The sequence below is a fragment of the Crinia signifera genome, chromosome 3 (assembly GCF_055691185.1).
Source record: "Crinia signifera chromosome 3, ASM5569118v1, whole genome shotgun sequence".
Classification (NCBI taxonomy): Eukaryota; Metazoa; Chordata; class Amphibia; order Anura; family Myobatrachidae; genus Crinia; species Crinia signifera.
In genome coordinates this window covers 286,994,124-287,012,090 of record NC_139219.1, presented here as the reverse complement: position 1 = coordinate 287,012,090, position 17,967 = coordinate 286,994,124, and the positions used below count along the sequence as shown (strand labels likewise).

The 17,967-nt window shown below is 45.3% G+C and overlaps 1 protein-coding gene across 1 annotated transcript in view; it reads left to right on the top strand.

The window, feature by feature from the left end:
* The window catches only part of LOC146064651 (serotransferrin-B-like), a 60,261-nt gene extending 42,589 nt beyond the window's left edge, over positions 1-17,672 (top strand). The window contains exons 11-17 of the mRNA XM_083178409.1: positions 1,531-1,566; positions 2,665-2,823; positions 4,001-4,151; positions 6,805-6,869; positions 10,662-10,846; positions 10,945-11,131; positions 17,483-17,672. Of these exons, the coding sequence (XP_083034535.1) occupies positions 1,531-1,566; positions 2,665-2,823; positions 4,001-4,151; positions 6,805-6,869; positions 10,662-10,846; positions 10,945-11,131; positions 17,483-17,523 (824 nt within the window). The 3' untranslated portion in view covers positions 17,524-17,672. The remainder of the gene's footprint in view (positions 1-1,530; positions 1,567-2,664; positions 2,824-4,000; positions 4,152-6,804; positions 6,870-10,661; positions 10,847-10,944; positions 11,132-17,482) is intronic.
* Positions 17,673-17,967: the final 295 nt, after the last annotated feature.

Genomic DNA, 17,967 nt, shown 5'->3' with positions numbered 1-17,967 from the left:
TTTGGGGCCAAATCCCGGGATCCCGGGATTGGCCACCCTAAATGAAATGCACGTTCTCCAGAGTGTTCTCTTACCACATGAAACTAAAATGATAGAAATGCACATTCTCCTGAGTGTTCTCTTACCACACACAACTAGCATTAAGGAAACGTATGTTCTCCTGAGTGTTCTCTTACCACACACAAATAGCATTAATGAAACGCACATTCTCCTGAGTGGTCTCTTACCACACACAACTAGCATTAATGAAACGCACATTCTCCTGAGTGTTCTCTTACCACACACAAATAGCATTAATGAAACGCACATTCTCCTATGTGTGCCTCTGGTGCTGCCCATGTCAGGATACTACATTTTCCAGAGTGACTTTCAGTCCCCGATCTGCCCCTGAGTAAGGGGCATGTGTACCCAAATGTGGCACTGCAGACCTCATTTACAAATGTCACTGGTTTGAGGTGTATCTTTTACATCAACTATAGGGTTGGTTGTACAGGTTGTGTATCCTTTATCCGAAATGCCTGGGACCACGAGCATTTTGGTTAAGGGATTTTTCCGGATTTTGGAATATTTTTTCCCCCACACTTACCTGGTCCCCTGGTGGTGCCCCGATGGTCACCCAATGTCCACGGTGTCCCCCGGAGTCCACCAGGATCCTATAGAGCGGCATCTCCGGTCCCAGGGGTGCATTGCGCGCCTGCACCGTGGACATCAGGGGACGAGGTAACCCCCCCCCCTAAAAAAAAAATGGTTTTAGGAATATTGCATTTTTTGGAATACATAGATAAGGGAGACCCGACCTGTACTAAAGAATCTCTGTTTTGTTTTTTTACTTTCAAATGTACTAAGCCCTAGACTATGGGTGACATAGAGGGAAATAGGGTAATACCAGCTTTTAAAGGCTTTCTACATTCCTAGCTAAGAGGGGTCCAATCAGATCCTTCCCAGCATCCCCCACAGCCACTATGTCCATCTGCACATGCGCAGGCAGATAGGCTCCAGGGTCATAAACCTGGAAGTCCAGACACCAGCACTGAAAGCAAAGGGTAGCTCTGGATGGAACATGCTGCTCTGTTTTATTTTATTTCTTTTTTTCATAGAGACACTATAAACTTTTATGTGTCTTTATTCATTTTGTGTTTAACTCAAGGTACTGTAAATGCATTCTGCCATATTAATTATTAGATAAATGTATTCTGCCATAATAACTATTAGATAGATGACTTCTGCCATATTATCTATTACTCATTTATAGATGAGCTATATTTAAAAATAGTGTTGCTCATGTTTATTTGTGTTTTAAAAGGGAAACCAGCCAAGACCCCTATTTGGAACAGCTGATCTTTATTTATTTCTGTTCTTAATATTTTGTAGACATCTGCTTTACTTAGCACCAGGGGATTGTTTACATCTGCCCCACCTGCAGTGCAACATGTTTTTGTCCATTTGAGAAAGATTTGGCTTTTGCGATCAACTTTGAATCTATGTTACATTTTCATTTCATTTCATTTTCTTTTTTTCTATTTTTGACAGCTGAAGAGTGCAAAAGAGATAGATCAGATACTCCAGGTACAGACAACATGTGTTCTATATACTCATCGGTTATGTATGATTATTGCATGGAATCAAAGGCTGTCATATAATTATCATCTAAGTCTTGTCTAGATGTTCATCACACTTATTCTCACCAATAAGTAATATGCAAATATTGATTACTACAGTATATAACGATAATCTAGTATTAAAAGAATAACAATTCAACCAATAATAATAGGATTGTTATGGTTGGTGACCATCGAATGATTTCTCTTTCCTTCAGCTGCCCGCGAGCCGCCTTCCCTGTACCAGTCCCCGCTATCTCCCGTACTCCACCTTGCCTCACAGCCTCCTCCACAGCCGGCATTGGCTAGGTCCTGGTGTGATTGCCGTAGCTCCCCTCCATCAGTCCCCAGATATAGTAAACTTTGTCCTGCAGGAGGGTGTCGACTGCTGGGCTCGGGCTATTCACATGTGAGCGTCTGCATCGTTCCTGGCTCCTGCTCCTCTCCCCAGTGGCCAGCGCCAATAGACAAATGCCTTAAGCTGCCTAGCGGTGGCGCCGGTCCTACATAAGGTCTGAATCCAGCCCATAATTTCCACCTTGCTTTGTGTAAAATGTAAAAGGCAAGGACTAGATGGCTTTTAGTCTGGCACCTAGGGCCTAGTACATGTTTGTATTCAATGGCCGATTATCATGCAACGGAGCAATTATCGGCCAGGACAGTAGGTAAGAAATTCTACAGGGACCCTGCACTAGAGAAGACACACAGAGCATTCTGCACAACAAAATACAGTAATTGATGTTATGGGCAAGAGAGTAAATAATATCATAGTCCCATGTGATTATGTGCGGTTTATACAATTGGGCAGTGCCGGCTTTGGACCCACATGTCTACTTCCACCTCTGGTCTGGTTATAAAGACATTTTCTATTTAAATAAAACATTGGCATGCTAGAATATTATATCTGTCTAGATACCATGTAGTACCACAAAACAGTTCTAGTTTTTTATATATATTAATTTTATATTAAACTCAACAAATTATTTTATGTCTAGAAGTCCCTGTTAATAAATACTATTGAAAATTATGTAGGAATTATATTTTCCCTCTTCTATATGTAATCAAGGCTCATATTATGCTGTTGTCGTGGCAAAGAAAAGTGACAAAGACATCTCATGGAACAACCTGAAAGACAAGAAGTCATGTCATACGGCCGTAGGGCGCACTGCTGGCTGGATTGTTCCCGTTGGTTTAATTCATAAAAAAACTGGCACTTGTGATATGGGTGAGTTTTCAGTAAAATGCTATTTGTCTGCTAAAATTACCCCCTTCTTCCTAAAATCACCAAAAATATGTACAGTAGTTCTTCCAAGTATACAGTAGATGTGCCAAATTCAGTATGTGTATTGTAGTCAGGAGAGTCCTGCGGGGAGGTGTTGGTTTGGGGGATGGTTACAAAGAGTCCAGTGCCTCGGTCAATCCAGGAACCTTGGGGGTTATTCTGATTCACTCGGAAAGGCACAATCACTCTCTAATGGACAAACCCATGTGCACTGCAGGTGGGGCTGATGTAACCTGTGCAGAGAGAGTTCGATTTGGGTGTTTTATTGTTTCTGTGCAGGGTAAATACTGGCTGCTTTATTTTTACGCTGTAATACAGATATCAGTTTGAAGTACACCCCCCACCCAAATCTAATTCTCTCTGCACATGTTACATCAGCCCCACCTGCAGTGAACATGGTTTTGTCTATTAGAGAGTGATTCTGCCTTAATCTGGGACAAATTCATCCCCATCCCCGATGTTCGCGGTTTGCCCATGTGCAAACATACGTATGCCCAAACACAGGGAGCAGACGGCTTTGCCGAGTTTCACACTCGCTGGGCTGTTTGCTCCAGGAGGGGCAGGAAGGGGGCGAGCAGGGGCCATCAGCAGGGAAATGCCCAGGGTTTTATGGTGTCTCCATAAAAACACTGGGGGCCCCACTGCTAACACAGGCGTGTCGATGCCTGCTTGGGGTGTGTGGCTGACGTCTCATGACTCGATTTCGGAGAACAGTGTGTAAATTAACACAGACTGACTTCTCTACAAGCAGCAGAAACATCATTTGATGGTGAGCGACCACTGAATGGTTTTGTGGCCGTTCAGCCACAAGCAAAAGGATGTGTTAGCGTACATCGCATGCTAGCAAGGGGGGGGATGGGCATTCAGCCGGGTGACGTTTACCTGTTCGCAAGGCTGCAAACATACGCAGCATAGCGAACAGGTCTGAATTAGTCCTAACATATGGATGAGGATGTTTCATGGTGATGCGTAGATCAATTTACACTAAACAGAGAGAAGCATGGCCAGCATCAGCCTCAAAGGTGTTGTAGAATAGTGTATAGGTGATACGGCATAATTATATGAGTATACAGTGCAGTATATGAACAATATATTTACTCATCTTTATCTATTTTGGCAGCAACATTCTTCAAAGCGAGCTGTGCCCCGGGAGCTGACGTGAATTCTAACCTCTGCAAACTTTGTGTCGGTGACCCACAGGTTAAACTGGACAACACTAAATGCTCTGCAAATAATAAAGAGTCATATTATGGTTACACAGGAGCGATCAGGTAATGGAATATGGACTCAGAGTATTGACATTGTTGGTTGAATGTCATGGAGTTGGGCTACAAAATTCTGTTCTCAGGTTAGGGAACGTACCCTTACATTGACCATAACCAGGGCTATTTTTCAGCAGGCTCCAGCAGGAACTGAGGCCCTTATTCTAGTTCATTCTTTCTGACAAAATATCTAAGAAATATTTTGTCAGAAAGAGTGAACTAGAATAAGGGCCTCAGTTCCTGCTGGAGCCTGCTAAAAAATAGCCCTGACCATAATGGTGTCTGCGTCCGCATAAAAAAAAAATACTAACAATAATCAAGGTTGGGAATTACAAGGACAAGGAATGTAAATGACTGCTATAGTACATATTATAGAGGGGGCGATTTATTGGAAAGAGACTAACCAATCAGCTTTTGTCATGCTACAGGCTGCGGTTGAAATATGAGTTAGGAGTTCACTGGTTGGAGCTGCTGAGCGAATCGGCAGTCGCCAGTGATCAGGTGGATGCCGCCCACTATAGTGAAATCCCGCTGTGTGAATTAATGCACTCGCTAGCGAAGAATTCACAGCCAATCAAAATTGTCTGAATCTCGTCACAAGCTGATCACCATCTAATGATTTTTCCACTGGGCACCATTCATCACAATGCTGCGTAGCCCTGGACTTACTCGGAAGCTTCAATGAATACAGGCATATCCGGCCTGGAGCTGGTGTCACACATTCTCCCCTAAAATGCATGGCCACGCCTAGCGTTTTTGTGGCTTGCCTGCGTTTTTCTTAGCACTCCCATTAAACAGCAGGTTAGCACCCCAAAGTAATGCTTCCTGTTAATGACTTTGTCAACTGTTAACGAAGGAAAAAAGTAGCAGGATTCCTTCACTAGCAGGTGTCGCACGCGCGCATTGCGGCCCATACGCATGCACAGTTCATCGATAATTGGCTACTGCGCAAATTCGCTCAGCAGCTATCAGGTCTGAATCAGGACCCTTATCTCCATCCACTTTATACTGTATCTTCCCAAGCCTTGTAAAATCTCCCCCAGTGAGAGCTATAAGGAGGCAGCATACAGGATAATCATATACAGATGGAGCGCACCAGCATCCCATCTCGGCGTATCACTCACCGTAGCTAATGGGACATGCGTGCATGTGAGACGCACCACCATCTCGGCAAATGGCACACCAAGACAGGTCGCTAGGTAAGTGCGGCTCCATCTGTATAATCAGTAAAAACTTATTTAGCTATAAAGGAGAAATGGAATGGTACAGAAAATAATAAGAATGTAATGTTACTTCTTTGGGGCTATTTATCATGTGCCCCTGCCGAGACAGCTCCTCCAGTAAGCAGCCTTCCTAATTAATCTGAAGAGGTATTTTGCCCAGCTCCATGCCGCCCCTGCCCCTAGACTTGTGACATGAGTATGTTACGCCTAGAGGGCAATGCCACTGGCTCTGGGAACTAGATCTCTGCCCAGAGTGTCCTACAATCTGAGCAGCTCCACAGGCTGCAGGGTGTCTGCTGCAGCATCTTTTGGGTGGCTCTACAATAGCCCTACTGGCTGGGTTCAAGGCACCCTGTAAGCCACATCCAGGTGACGTAGAGATGTGATGGTGCTACCTCCAGTGCCCTGCGCCTTATGCTATGGCACCCAGTGCCCTAACTAGACATTTTGGTGCCCTGTGTCAGAAAGTCAATTGACCCCCCCATATTTAAAAAGCAAAAGTGCATGCCAGAGGCGCGTGCCAAAAATGTAGGAGCGTATGTTCACTGTGAACGGGTGTGGTCACATAAAAGGACTAATAATGCCCACAGGAGTATCGCTGCTTCTACACACAATGCCCACAGGAGTAGCGTCCCCCTTCCCCTCTAGAGTCAGCCCTGTCCACCCCCCCCCCCCCCAGTGTCAGCCCTGTCCCCCTTCCCCTCCAGTGTCAGCCCTGTCCCCCTTAAACCATTTCACATACCATATTTTTGAGGCTGCCAGTGCCCACTGCTGCTCCTTTACGACCTCCCTCCTCCACACCAGCATAGCACATCCCCTCTGCACTGCGCTGTGTTCCCCAGCCGGCTGCTCCCATCCTCAGTCAGTCATTGCGCCACCTGCCAAGCAGAGAGCCAAGTCTAGGACACATAGGGGGAGCTCCGATCAGCTTCCTCTCTGTGTTTTAGACTCGGCTCTCTGTTCGGCAGGCGGCACCGTGATTGACAGAGAACCCGCCGGCTGGGGAGCACAGAGTAGCGCGGAGGGGACACATCACTTTCTGTAGCCGGGAGAGTCAGGGGACAAGGAAGGTTATTCTGGTTGACACAGCTTAGCAAATGATTTAAATGCGGGCCTGCATGAACGCCCACCCCTCCACCTCACACGCTGATTTCCCTGCGTGTATGCGAATGGATGTTTAGCATAAACATCCATTCGCAGTCTTGTGTGCAGGGGCAATATCATTCTATGGTCGCCAACCATCAAACGATTTTGCAGTCGCTCGCAGATCTAAAACACCGCTCTGGTGTCTTAGATCTGCGAGAGCGAAATCATCCGATGGTTTGCAGGGTACAGAACAGTTACAAACATGGTGCAGTTAATAATAGTGTAAAATACCTTAGTATATGATGAATGTAAAGATGAAGACTTGATAAATGACGTCTCTTTTACTGTCTCAGGTGCCTCCTAGAGAAAGGCGATGTCGCGTTTGTAAAGCACACAACTGTACCTGAGATCTTCAAAGGTGAGTAAAGTTTTCTGAAAAGTATTCTCTACGAAGGAAAGATAATTAATCCATGCAAACATCATGTAGGTCAGTGGTTCTCAAACTTTTTCAAATCACGGCACCCTTGAGTTTCAAAAAGTTTTTCCTGACACCCTCGAGGCCAAAAGTTTTTTATTGAGTACTGTTTATATGTTATCCTTATAATCAGTTATGTGGTGAGGGACTGCATTTGCTTCTGGTTGTCCACATATTTTATGATTGGAAGCCACAAACCCTGGTTTTGCCAATTGCATTGACCATGGCACACAGTTTGGGAACCACTGATGTAGGTAAATTATATTGTTAATCATATTTTTAATATTAACCCCTTCATGATAGGAGACAATTTTGACTTTAATGAGTAAACTCATTTTTGTGTTCTTCTGCTTTGTTGATTTTTCTAAAACTATGTATTCGAAGTATGCTAATTTTTTATAAACCATGATTTAAATAGCAAAAGTAAATCATAAAAGAACTATTCCAAAAAGTACTCTTTAACAAATAATTTTTTTTAGGGGGGGGAGGAAGGGGAGTGGTTTAGAGGAAAACATGAAGGAGGGTAGTTGTGCTGGAAACATTGACTAATTAGTGAGTACACACAGTGAGATATGTGAAAAAAAACCGAAATCGAATTGAAATCAAATGCACATCGAATGTGGAAATGGAATAGAAAAAAAGTCTTGGAAAGCTATCCAGTGGAAATCTAATTTGTTCACTGCTGCATTCGATTCAGTCTAGAGTCGATTTCAATCTCATGCCTGAAGAATCAGCAACACTGTGAGATCGAAGTGTGGGCCCCTGGGCAAAGCAATGCACTGGGGCCCTTACCCATTCTTCCCTCCTAGGGGAGGGGGGTGCTATCAGCAGCAGCTTTGATGTCCCACGGGTGGCAGGGGGTGCTCTATCTTCCATTCAACATGTAGGACCTGGACCAGTAACTTCTGCTAATTGCTCCTTTACTGCACAGGTGGTGGGAAAGAGAAAGGGGGAGCACTGAGCTGAATGATGGGTCCCTTGTAAATGACTTCCAGGGAGGAAAGGGGTGTTTTATATGCAGGGGAGGGTTGGACTATGGAGTGAACTTAATATTTGACATTTTCCTGTGGAAGGGCAGCTTGTTTGACTGCAGATATCGCCATTATCTGGAAATAGATGTCTTAGCCTTCAATAGTATAAAAACCTAGAGTCCCAACTTTCAGGAGGTGCTGGGAACTTGGGGATCAGAGATCAGGAGCCAGAGCAATTGATTGACAAAAATATAAAACTGTACACCAGACTTTTGGAGCTGGAGCAGGGACCGGCTGCTGGAAGGCTGATATCTCTGGTTCTGGGCATGATAGAGACAAGTCGCTAGTGTCGACAGAAAGGGGAGAGTCCCAGCTTTTGGAATATATCTCTAAGTCAGAGAGAATACACAAGTACCGTGATAATACACACAAGTACCAAAAAATAAAAAAATAAAAGGATTTTTGGTACTCCTATCCTTTTGATCCTAGTAGGCCAGCCCCCTATTTAAATGAAGCTCCAATCATACAATCATGCAGCAGCTGGATTGTATGACGTATTTTATGACAGATTGTGTGTGCAAAAACCACCAAGGACTGCCGGGAGTTGAAGGGTAATTGGACACAATCATGATTGTAATACCGGTCTTTCTGATGTATGGCCACCTTTAGGCCCTTATTCAGATTTGATCGGAGTACAAATTTGTTCTCAAAATGGGCAAAACCATGTGCACTGCAGGTGGGGCAGATGTAACATGGGTACTTGTGGAGTATCACGGCTCCCACGACCTTCATCGTATGCTGATTGTATGCTAAAATCGCATCGCATCGCATGCGATCAAATCGCATGCGATGCGATGCGATCGCACCCGATTTTGCACTGAAATGCATCAGAATGCATTGAAATGTGTATTAAACTTGTGAAATGCTCCCAAATGCCATTTTTCATAGTGCACCTCCCCCACTATCAACGTGAACCCGAAGCGTGGCGAGCGCAGCGAGCCCGCGAGGGGCGGCGGTACGCGTCCTACGACCTTTTCATACCCCCACTATCCACGTCGGCGTGGAGTTGAGAACAGAATAGTGTGGCGAGCGCAGCGAGCCACCGAGCCCGAAGCGTGGCGAGCGCAGCGAGCCCCGCGCGGGGACGCGGATACCTTCACAGCTATACGCGTCCCCTCGCGGGCTTCACAGGTATCCGCGTCCGCTCGCCACGCTTCGGGCTCGGTGGCTCGCTGCGCTCGCCACACTATTCTATTCTCAACTCCACGCCAACGTGGATAGTGGGGGTATGAAAAGGTCGTAGGACGCGTACCGCCGCCCCTCGCAGGCTCGCTGCGCTTGCCACGCTTCGGGTTGATGTTGATAGTGGGGGGGGTGCACTATGAAAAATGGCATTTGGGGGCATTTCACTACTTTAATACACATTTCAATGCATTCTGATGCATTTCAGTGCAAAATCGGGTGCCATCGCATCGCATCGGATGCCATCGTATGGCATCCGATGCGATCGCATACGATTTCTGAGCTAAAATGCTCAAAAATCGGTAAAACATCGTATCGCATCGTATGCCATCGTTTGCCACTACATATGGCATACGATGCCATGCAAAGGCATACGATTTTTGAGCAAAAATGCTCAAAAATCGGTAAAACATTGCATCGCATCGTATGCCATCGTATGCCACTACATATGGCATACGATGCCATACGATGGGAGCCGTGATACTCCACAAGTACCGTAACATGTATAGAGATAGTTAGATTTGGGTGAGTTATTTTGTTTCTATGCAGGGTAAATACTGGCTGCTTTATTTTTACACTGCAATTTAGATTTCAGTTTCAACACACCCGCCCAAAATTAACTCTCTCTGCACATGTTACATCTGCCCCACCTGCAGTGCACATGGTTTTACCCATTTTGAGAACAAATTTGCACTCCAATCAGATCTGAATAAGGGCCTTAATGTGTGATTACACCTGTGGTGAAACACCCTTCTTTCAATGAACCTGTTCAACACAGGTGATGGCAATCATACATTAAGGAGGAAGTCCAGAAGCAGAGCATTGTGTCCCTCCTGACATGGGTCATGTATGAGATACAGTTGGCAGATTTGCATTTCCGGGAGGAGACGATATTACCTTAATATTGTGTGTTTTAACTAACATGCAATGGCGGTTTTACCTATGGGCTGCAGGGCTGCAGCCCACCCAGGTAAAATCCGCCACTGTAGTGAAGCCAGATGCAGTCTTCACTGTGACTGGCACTGACTTCCAATTGGAAGTCCGACCTGCCAGTCACAAAGGCAGTCCCATTGGGAGGTGTTCCCTCCCTCTGGGATGCCTTTGTGTGGGCTCCCGTGTAAAAACGGGGATTGGGCATGCGCAGTACCTATATCGGTACTGCGCACACGTTGGACCCGGTGCCTGTCATTTGTATTGTACAGGTGCCGGGACCAAGATTGCTTCTATGGGCTGTTGCCCAAGCAACCCATAGAAGCTAGCCGCATGCGCAGTACAGATGTTTGCACTGCGCATGTGCCAGTCCTGGCGCCTGTCATCAAAGCACGGGTGCAAGGGACGGGAGGAGAGGAGGCAGCATTGGCATTGAAAGGGGGAGGGGTGCCTTAATCGCGGTACCCCCGCTGCCGCCAGAGACAGCCCTCCTCCCCCAATGAGGTACGAGCCACAACTGCTAACATGTGAAGCAAGTTAAATGTGTAACAGAATCTAAGAGTTATTGAAGCCTTCTCCCCCTCCCCTCTAGGTTCAAATACTCCTGATTGGGCAAAAGGTGCGAGTTTGGACCAGTTCGAGTTATTGTGTCTAGACGGCTCTCGCAAACCTGTCACTGAGTACAAAAGCTGCCACCTTGCCCAGGTCCCAGCTCATGCTGTTGTAACTACTTCAGAAAAGAGGTCGGCAGTTTTAAAGATTCTTGAAGAACAGCAGGTAAGATCAATGCTCATGAGGGACCCTCACCTGCTGCCTCATATTTTCCAGCTGTAAAGTAGAGAAGAGATAACATTCCATTGTTTCTTCTATTGTAGGCCCTGTTTGGAAGAGGTAAGGAAAGAAGTGCCCAGTGGCAAATGTTCACTTCAGAAGGCCGTGCAGATCAGCTCTTCAAGGATTCCACACAGTGCCTGCGTGCAACTACAGGTTTTACCATGAGAGACTACTTGGGAAAGGAATACGTTGATGCTTTAGATTCTATTAATCAGTGTTCACAATCAGGTAATGAACCTGTCTGATTCTTTATATTCTTCAGAGGTGCAGGTGAAATCTTTTCCCCTCGCGAACTGTGTTTCCAGTATAATGTGAATTCTTGTCTTGTTTGTTTTTTTCTTTATTGTATTTATTTTATTTTCGTCTTGTTGTTTTATTTTATTTTTTGAACACAATTCAATTAGGGTAATTGGAACCTGCTCAGACTCTTCTGGTTCAACACCAATAATATATTAAGTTACAATACAACTTCTGTATTCCTCTTAAGTTTGATTTTATCCAAAAAATATTTTGGTACTTGTTTCCTAGCACGGCCACACCGATCAGAATCGCGCTCATCGGGGGTAAAATCGGGGCCATCGCGGGCATCGCGGCCGCTAAAAAAATCGGGTGCGATGGCCAGACGCGATGCCCGCGATTTCCCCATAGAGAACAATGTTAAATGCCTCAATTTACCCGCGATGACCACGATTTCCCATAGGAAACAATGTGAAATGGCTCAATTTAGCCAAATTATCATAGGGAACAATGGTAAATGGCCCCAAAACACCCCTGAACATTGAAATGTCCCCCCAAAAGTTATTGATGCCACCCCGCCATCAACGTGAACCCGAAGCGTGGCGAGCGCAGCGAGCCCGCGAGGGGCGGCGGTACGCGTCCTCCGACCTTTTCATGCCCTACTATCCACTAGGGCGTGGAGTGAGAATAGAATAGTGTGGCGAGCGCAGCGAGCCACCGAGCCCGAAGCGTGGCGAGCGGACACCTGGGAAGCCCGCGAAGGGACGCGTTTACCTGTGAAGGTATCCGCGTCCCCTCGCCACGCTTCGGGCTCGGTGGCTCGCTGCGCTCGCCACACTATTCTATTCTCACTCCACGCCCTAGTGGATAGTAGGGCATGAAAAGGTCGGAGGACGCGTACCGCCGCCCCTCGCGGGCTCGCTGCGCTCGCCACGCTTCGGGTTCACGTTGATGGCGGGGTGGCGTCAACTACTTTTGGGGGGACATTTCAATGTTCAGGGGTCTTTTTGGCCCATTTACTATTGTTCCTATGCTGATTTGGGTAAATTGATCCATTTAACATTGTTTCCTATGGGAAATCGTGGTCATCGCGGGTAAATTGAGGCATTTAACATTGTTCCCTATGGGGAAATCGGGGGCATCGCGTCTGGACCATTTAAGCATTTTTAGCTGCACACGACGCGACCGACCCGATTTTTCACTGTTTTCAATGCATTTCAATGGAAAAATCGGGGGCATCGCGTCGGTCGCGTCGCAGGCCACTCAAATTACCCCCGATGGCCAAGATATGTGGCCGTGCTAGGAAACAAGTACCAATATTTTGTGTTTAAAGATAGTTATAGTCACATATCAATATAATCTGCTTACGTTTGCAAGAGAACCCTTTAACCCTTTCATTTCCAATGTCTAGTCAGCCCTAGCACAAGTAGCAGATCCAATGGGGAGCCATTTTAAAATAAGAACATTACCATCATTCAACATTCAATGTAGACCAGTTTTGAATTAAAAAAAATGTATTAATTAATTTAAACATTTAACCCCTTCCCGACATTTGACGTACATTTACGTCATGGTCGGGAAGTACTTCCCGACACATGGCATAAATGTACGTCATGGGTTAAAACTGTCACCGCGTCTATAGACGCGGTGACAGTTTGGAGATGTCTGCTGTCCCTGACAGCAGACATCCCCCCTCGCCGCCCGGGGGGGGCAGGGATGCCCCCCCCGGTCGGCGATCGCTGTGATTGGCTGTTCAAATGTGAACAGCCAATCACAGCTATTTCTGTGTTACCGGCGGCTATGCCGCTCGGTAACACAGAAAACGGTGGTGATCGGTACAGCACCGATCACCACCGATCCGCGGACACCCCCTCCCTCCCACCCGGCAGCACTGTGTGCTTACCCGGCACCCGGCAGCCGCTCTCCTCCCTCTGTATGCGCCGCAGCGCTGCCTCCCCCCTCCCTCCCTCCCCCCGCCAGCAGCAGCAGCAGCACTAGGGAAAAAAATGAAATGAAATGAAATGATTATATATATATATATATATATATATATATATATATATATATATATATATATATATATATATATGTATATACACACACACACATATATATATATATGTGTGTGTGTATGTGTGTATACACACACACACATATATATATATATATGTGTGTATATACACACATATATATATATATATATATATATATATATATGTGTGTACATATACATATATATATATATATATATATATATATATATATATATATATATATATATATATACAGATAGATATTCCCGACCGAAGACGTATATATACGTCATGGTCGGGAGGTACTTCCCGACCGAAGACGTATATATACGTCATGGTTTTAAACTGTCACCGCGTCCATAGACGCGGTGACAGTTTGGAGATGTCTGCTGTCCCTGAGCCCCGGTCGGCGATCGCTGCGATTGGCTGTTCAAATGTGAACAGCCAATTGCAGCGTTTTCTGTGTTACCGGCGGCTAAGCCGCTCGGTAACACAGTGATCGGTGGTGATCGGTGCTGTTAAGTACAGCACCGATCACCACCGATCGCCAGCCCCCCCATCCCACCCGGCAGCCCCCCCTCCCTCCCACCCACCCGGCTGCCGCAGCGCCAGCACCCCTCCCAACCCCCCACCAGCCGCAGCGCCAGCCCCCCTCCCAAAGCTGTGGACCAAAATGGGGTCACTTGTGGGGGGGTTCCACTGTATTGGTGCTTCGGGGGTCTTGCTAATGCGACATAGCACCCACCATTCATTCCACCACCAAAAATCACTCCTTCCCTTCTGAGTCCTGCCATGCACCCAACTGGTATTTTTTGGTCACATGTGAGGCATTGCCGTACTCGGGAGAAATTGGGGCACAGATTTTGGGGTGCTTTGTATCCTTCATTCCTTGTGAAAATGAAAAATTTTGAGCCAGAACTGCATTTTTCTGTAAAAAATTACATTTTTTTACACAAAAATGCAGATCTGGCTCAAAATTTTTCATTTTCACAAGGAATGAAGGATACAAAGCACCCCAAAATCTGTGCCCCAATTTCTCCCGAGTACGGCAATGCCTCACATGTGACCAAAAAATACCAGTTGGGTGCATGGCAGGACTCAGAAGGGAAGGAGTGATTTTTGGATTTTGCAGCACAGATTTTGGTGGAATGAATGGTGGGTGCTATGTTGCACCAATACAGTGGAACCCCCCCACAAGTCACCCCATTTTGCAAACTACACCCTTCAGGGAATTCATCAAGGGGTATAGTGTACATTTCAAACCCCCAGGGGTTTCACCAATTTTGATACAACTGAGCTGTGAAAATGAAAAATTATTTTTTTTTATTTTCACTGCCCAGTTGTACCACAATTGGTGAAACCCCTGGGGGTTTGAAATGTACACTATACCCCTAGATGAATTCCCTGAGGGGTGTAGTTTGCAAAATGGGGTCACTTGTGGGGGGGTTCCTAACTTTTAGCATCTTATGGTGCCTAGAAACCTACATGGTGCCTAAAAAATAATCTCATAAAAAGGAGGCTCCAAAATCAAGTAGGTGCTCCTTCTATTATGAAGCCTGTGGTTTGGTCACCGTGCACACTAGGGCCACATATAGGATATTTTTGAAAACAAAAGAATTGGGGGAATCAATTTTTAGTCACATTTCTCTAGTAAAATCTACTGTATTCGTTAGAAAAATGTATTAAAATTGAAACTCTGCAAAAAAAATGAAATTTTGAAATTTCACCTACACTTTGTTTTAATTCCTGTGAAACACCTAAAGGGTTAACAAACTTCCAAAATGCTGTTTTGAATACTGTGAGGGGTGCAGTTTTTGAAATGGCATCATTTATGGGGGTGTCTCACATACAAGTCCCTCAAAGTCACATCAGAACTGAACTGGTCCCTAAAAAAATCAGTGTTTGAAATTTTCTTGAAAATTTGAGAATTTGCTATTCATATTGTAAGCCTCCTAGTGTCCAAAAAAATTAAAAGGAAGTTGAAATAATGATGGAAACATAAAGTAGACATATGGTCTATGTTAGTTATTAACTATTTTGAGTGGTATGATTATTTGTCTCACAAGCAGAAAATTTAACATTTTGAAAATCGCTAAATTTTCCATTTTTTCACGACATTTTGGTATTTTTCACAAAAAAACACAGACTGTATCGACCCAAATTTACCACTAATTTGAAGTACAATGTGTCACGAAAAAACAATCTCAAAATCACTGGGATAAGTAAAAGCAAAAAAAAGTTATCCCCACTTAAGTGAGACATGTCAGATTTGAAAAAAATGGCTCTGTCAGGAACGCAAAAACTAGCTCTGTCAGGAAGGGGTTAAACCAGACTGCTTGAATTGCAAAAAAAAAAAAAAAGTGGGTACTTGTGTAGTTTAACAGCGGCAGTTACTTAGTTAGTGTAGCGTCCTTGCTAGAATCTGCGTAGTGTTCCCGTGGCCAGCGTCGGCAGCGTCCCTGTCAATATCAGTGTAGTGTTCCCGCCCGTTCGCGGCTAGCCGGAGCTTACATAGTGAGCGTAGTCAGTCAGGCGTCCCTGTCAATATCAGTGTTGTGTTCCCGCCCATTCGCGGCCAGCCGGAGCTTACGTAGTGAGCATAGTCAGTCAGGCGTCCCTGTCAGTATCAGTGTTGTGTTCCCGCCCATTCGCGGCCAGCCGGAGCTTACACAGTTAGCGTAGTCAGTCAGCTTCACGCAGTTAGCGTACTCAGCGCTTATTACATTGTGTGGGAACCATTGACCATTTTTACCTGCCAGACATGACAGGTGTGAATTTGTTCCTGAAACACCTCCACTATCCACGCCAGCCCGAAGCATGGCGAGCGGACGCGGTACGTGTTCTCCCGACCTGTTCATACCCCCACTATCCACGTCGGCGTGGAATTGATGTTATAAAGTGTGGCGAGCGCAGCGAGTCACTAAGCCCGAAGCGTGGCGAAGCTGCACTCGCCATGCTTCGGGCTTACACTGGCACTGGCTAAGTTGCCATCAAGGCTTTTCTCATCCCAGTGCTGAACCTATTTTTTGTGTTTTTAAGGCTGGTCACATTCAAACTTCAGTATCAATATCTGTAATATCTGTGTCATTTTGCATGTGCAACCCCACTGCTTCTAAGGTCTGCATTGGCTAATGCCCATAGGAGCCAGCTAGGGTTGACCATCAGGTAGGGAGTGGCTTCCTGTGGGAAGCCAGCTCTCTGCTAACCACAGCCCTGACTGGCAGTTCCAAAGGGAAGACACTCCTCCCAATGGGACTGCCTGTACTGCTGGTGACTGGTGGGTAGCTCTTCCAATGGGACGTTACTCCCAGTCACAGCCATCGGAAAAAATAAATACATTTTATAATATTTCATCAATTTGAAAACTGGAGCCAATTCAGCTATAGCATCTAATGCAAAAATAGGCTGCTTCACTTTATAGAATCAACGTAGTGATGCTTTTTTAACAACTACCTTCTTTCAACAATAAAAGTAACAGAACAGTGACAGAGTTCAGAGATCTTGGTTACATATATTTGCGCAAATGTAGGAATAAGCCCCCAAGCAATCGTCAAGGCTTCTCTGTGTATTGGGGATCACTAGCGCTATATTTAGGTGCAGGGTGTAGCATTTGTGCAAATATTTGTAATTAAGATCTCTGAATTCTGCTACTATATAGGATTTATAGTGTTACTGGTGTCATTCACGGGGCTGGGGAAAACAAAAAGTGTTTTTCTTACTTAGGTAGTATAGTACGGGCAATGATACTTACCTTTGAGTAATAGAGTCAATACCTTGAGCCAATAGAGTCTGCAGGGTCCATTTATACTAGAAGACACCCCAGAACCAAATAGTAAATTTAGCAGATGCTGGCACTCTAGTATAATGTTACTAAACATGGCTTTTGCAATCACCCTTCAAAAATGTCAGTATTTACAATGTTGATGTCCGTACTCAAGCATCTTAGGATGACTACTATATACCAGTGGTGTAGCTACTGTAAGGCAGACCCCGCTGCCGCTTGGGGGAGCGAGCATCAGCTGGGTCTGCTCGGGCGGCACAATCAGTGCAAAAATCAGGGTGGCACTAAGCCTAGGCTTTGCCCCAGCTTTGCCCCAGATGACAGAAGCACTTGCGTCACCTGTTACTATGGTGTGTCTGTATATAGAATCACCCAGGGAAATGAGTATCTTTTGCAATGGACCAGCAAGGTTGAAGGTGAAGTAATGTAAAATTCTGTTTAAAAAAACTGCTACTAACATGTTATTAATTTTATGCTGACAGAGACATCATGGCCTTATCCCTCACTGTTGTTTTATCTTATACACAGATCTGCTCAGTGCCTGCACCTTCCACACCTGCAAGATCTAACAAAGGAGTCACCCCCAGCATTGTCTGCTAGATTTCTCCATTTATCTGCTTGTTTCTTCCCAAAAATATCTGCTTGTTTCTTCCCAAAAAACAGTATTGCTCATTTTGTCTTTCATCTCTCAATAAATCGGTACAATATTGCTACTCCACTTTTGGGGATTTTGTTCTTATTTAGAGGCTTATATATATAGAGGCCAGTATCCTCATGCATTATAGTGAGGCCCTATTGACAGAGCGGGAATACAGAAGAGATGATGATTTCTATGCTTAACACAACAAGTTTCATCTTGGCTGCAACACCTACTGTATACCCCTTTCGCATCGTATAGTGAGATCGGAATCAGGATCTGGATCCCAGGTCTGACCCAGATCCAGCGCTTTCAGATTAAAAACTCAGGTTGAATTGCTGGGTTGGTTGACTCACACTCTTTCACACTGCACCTC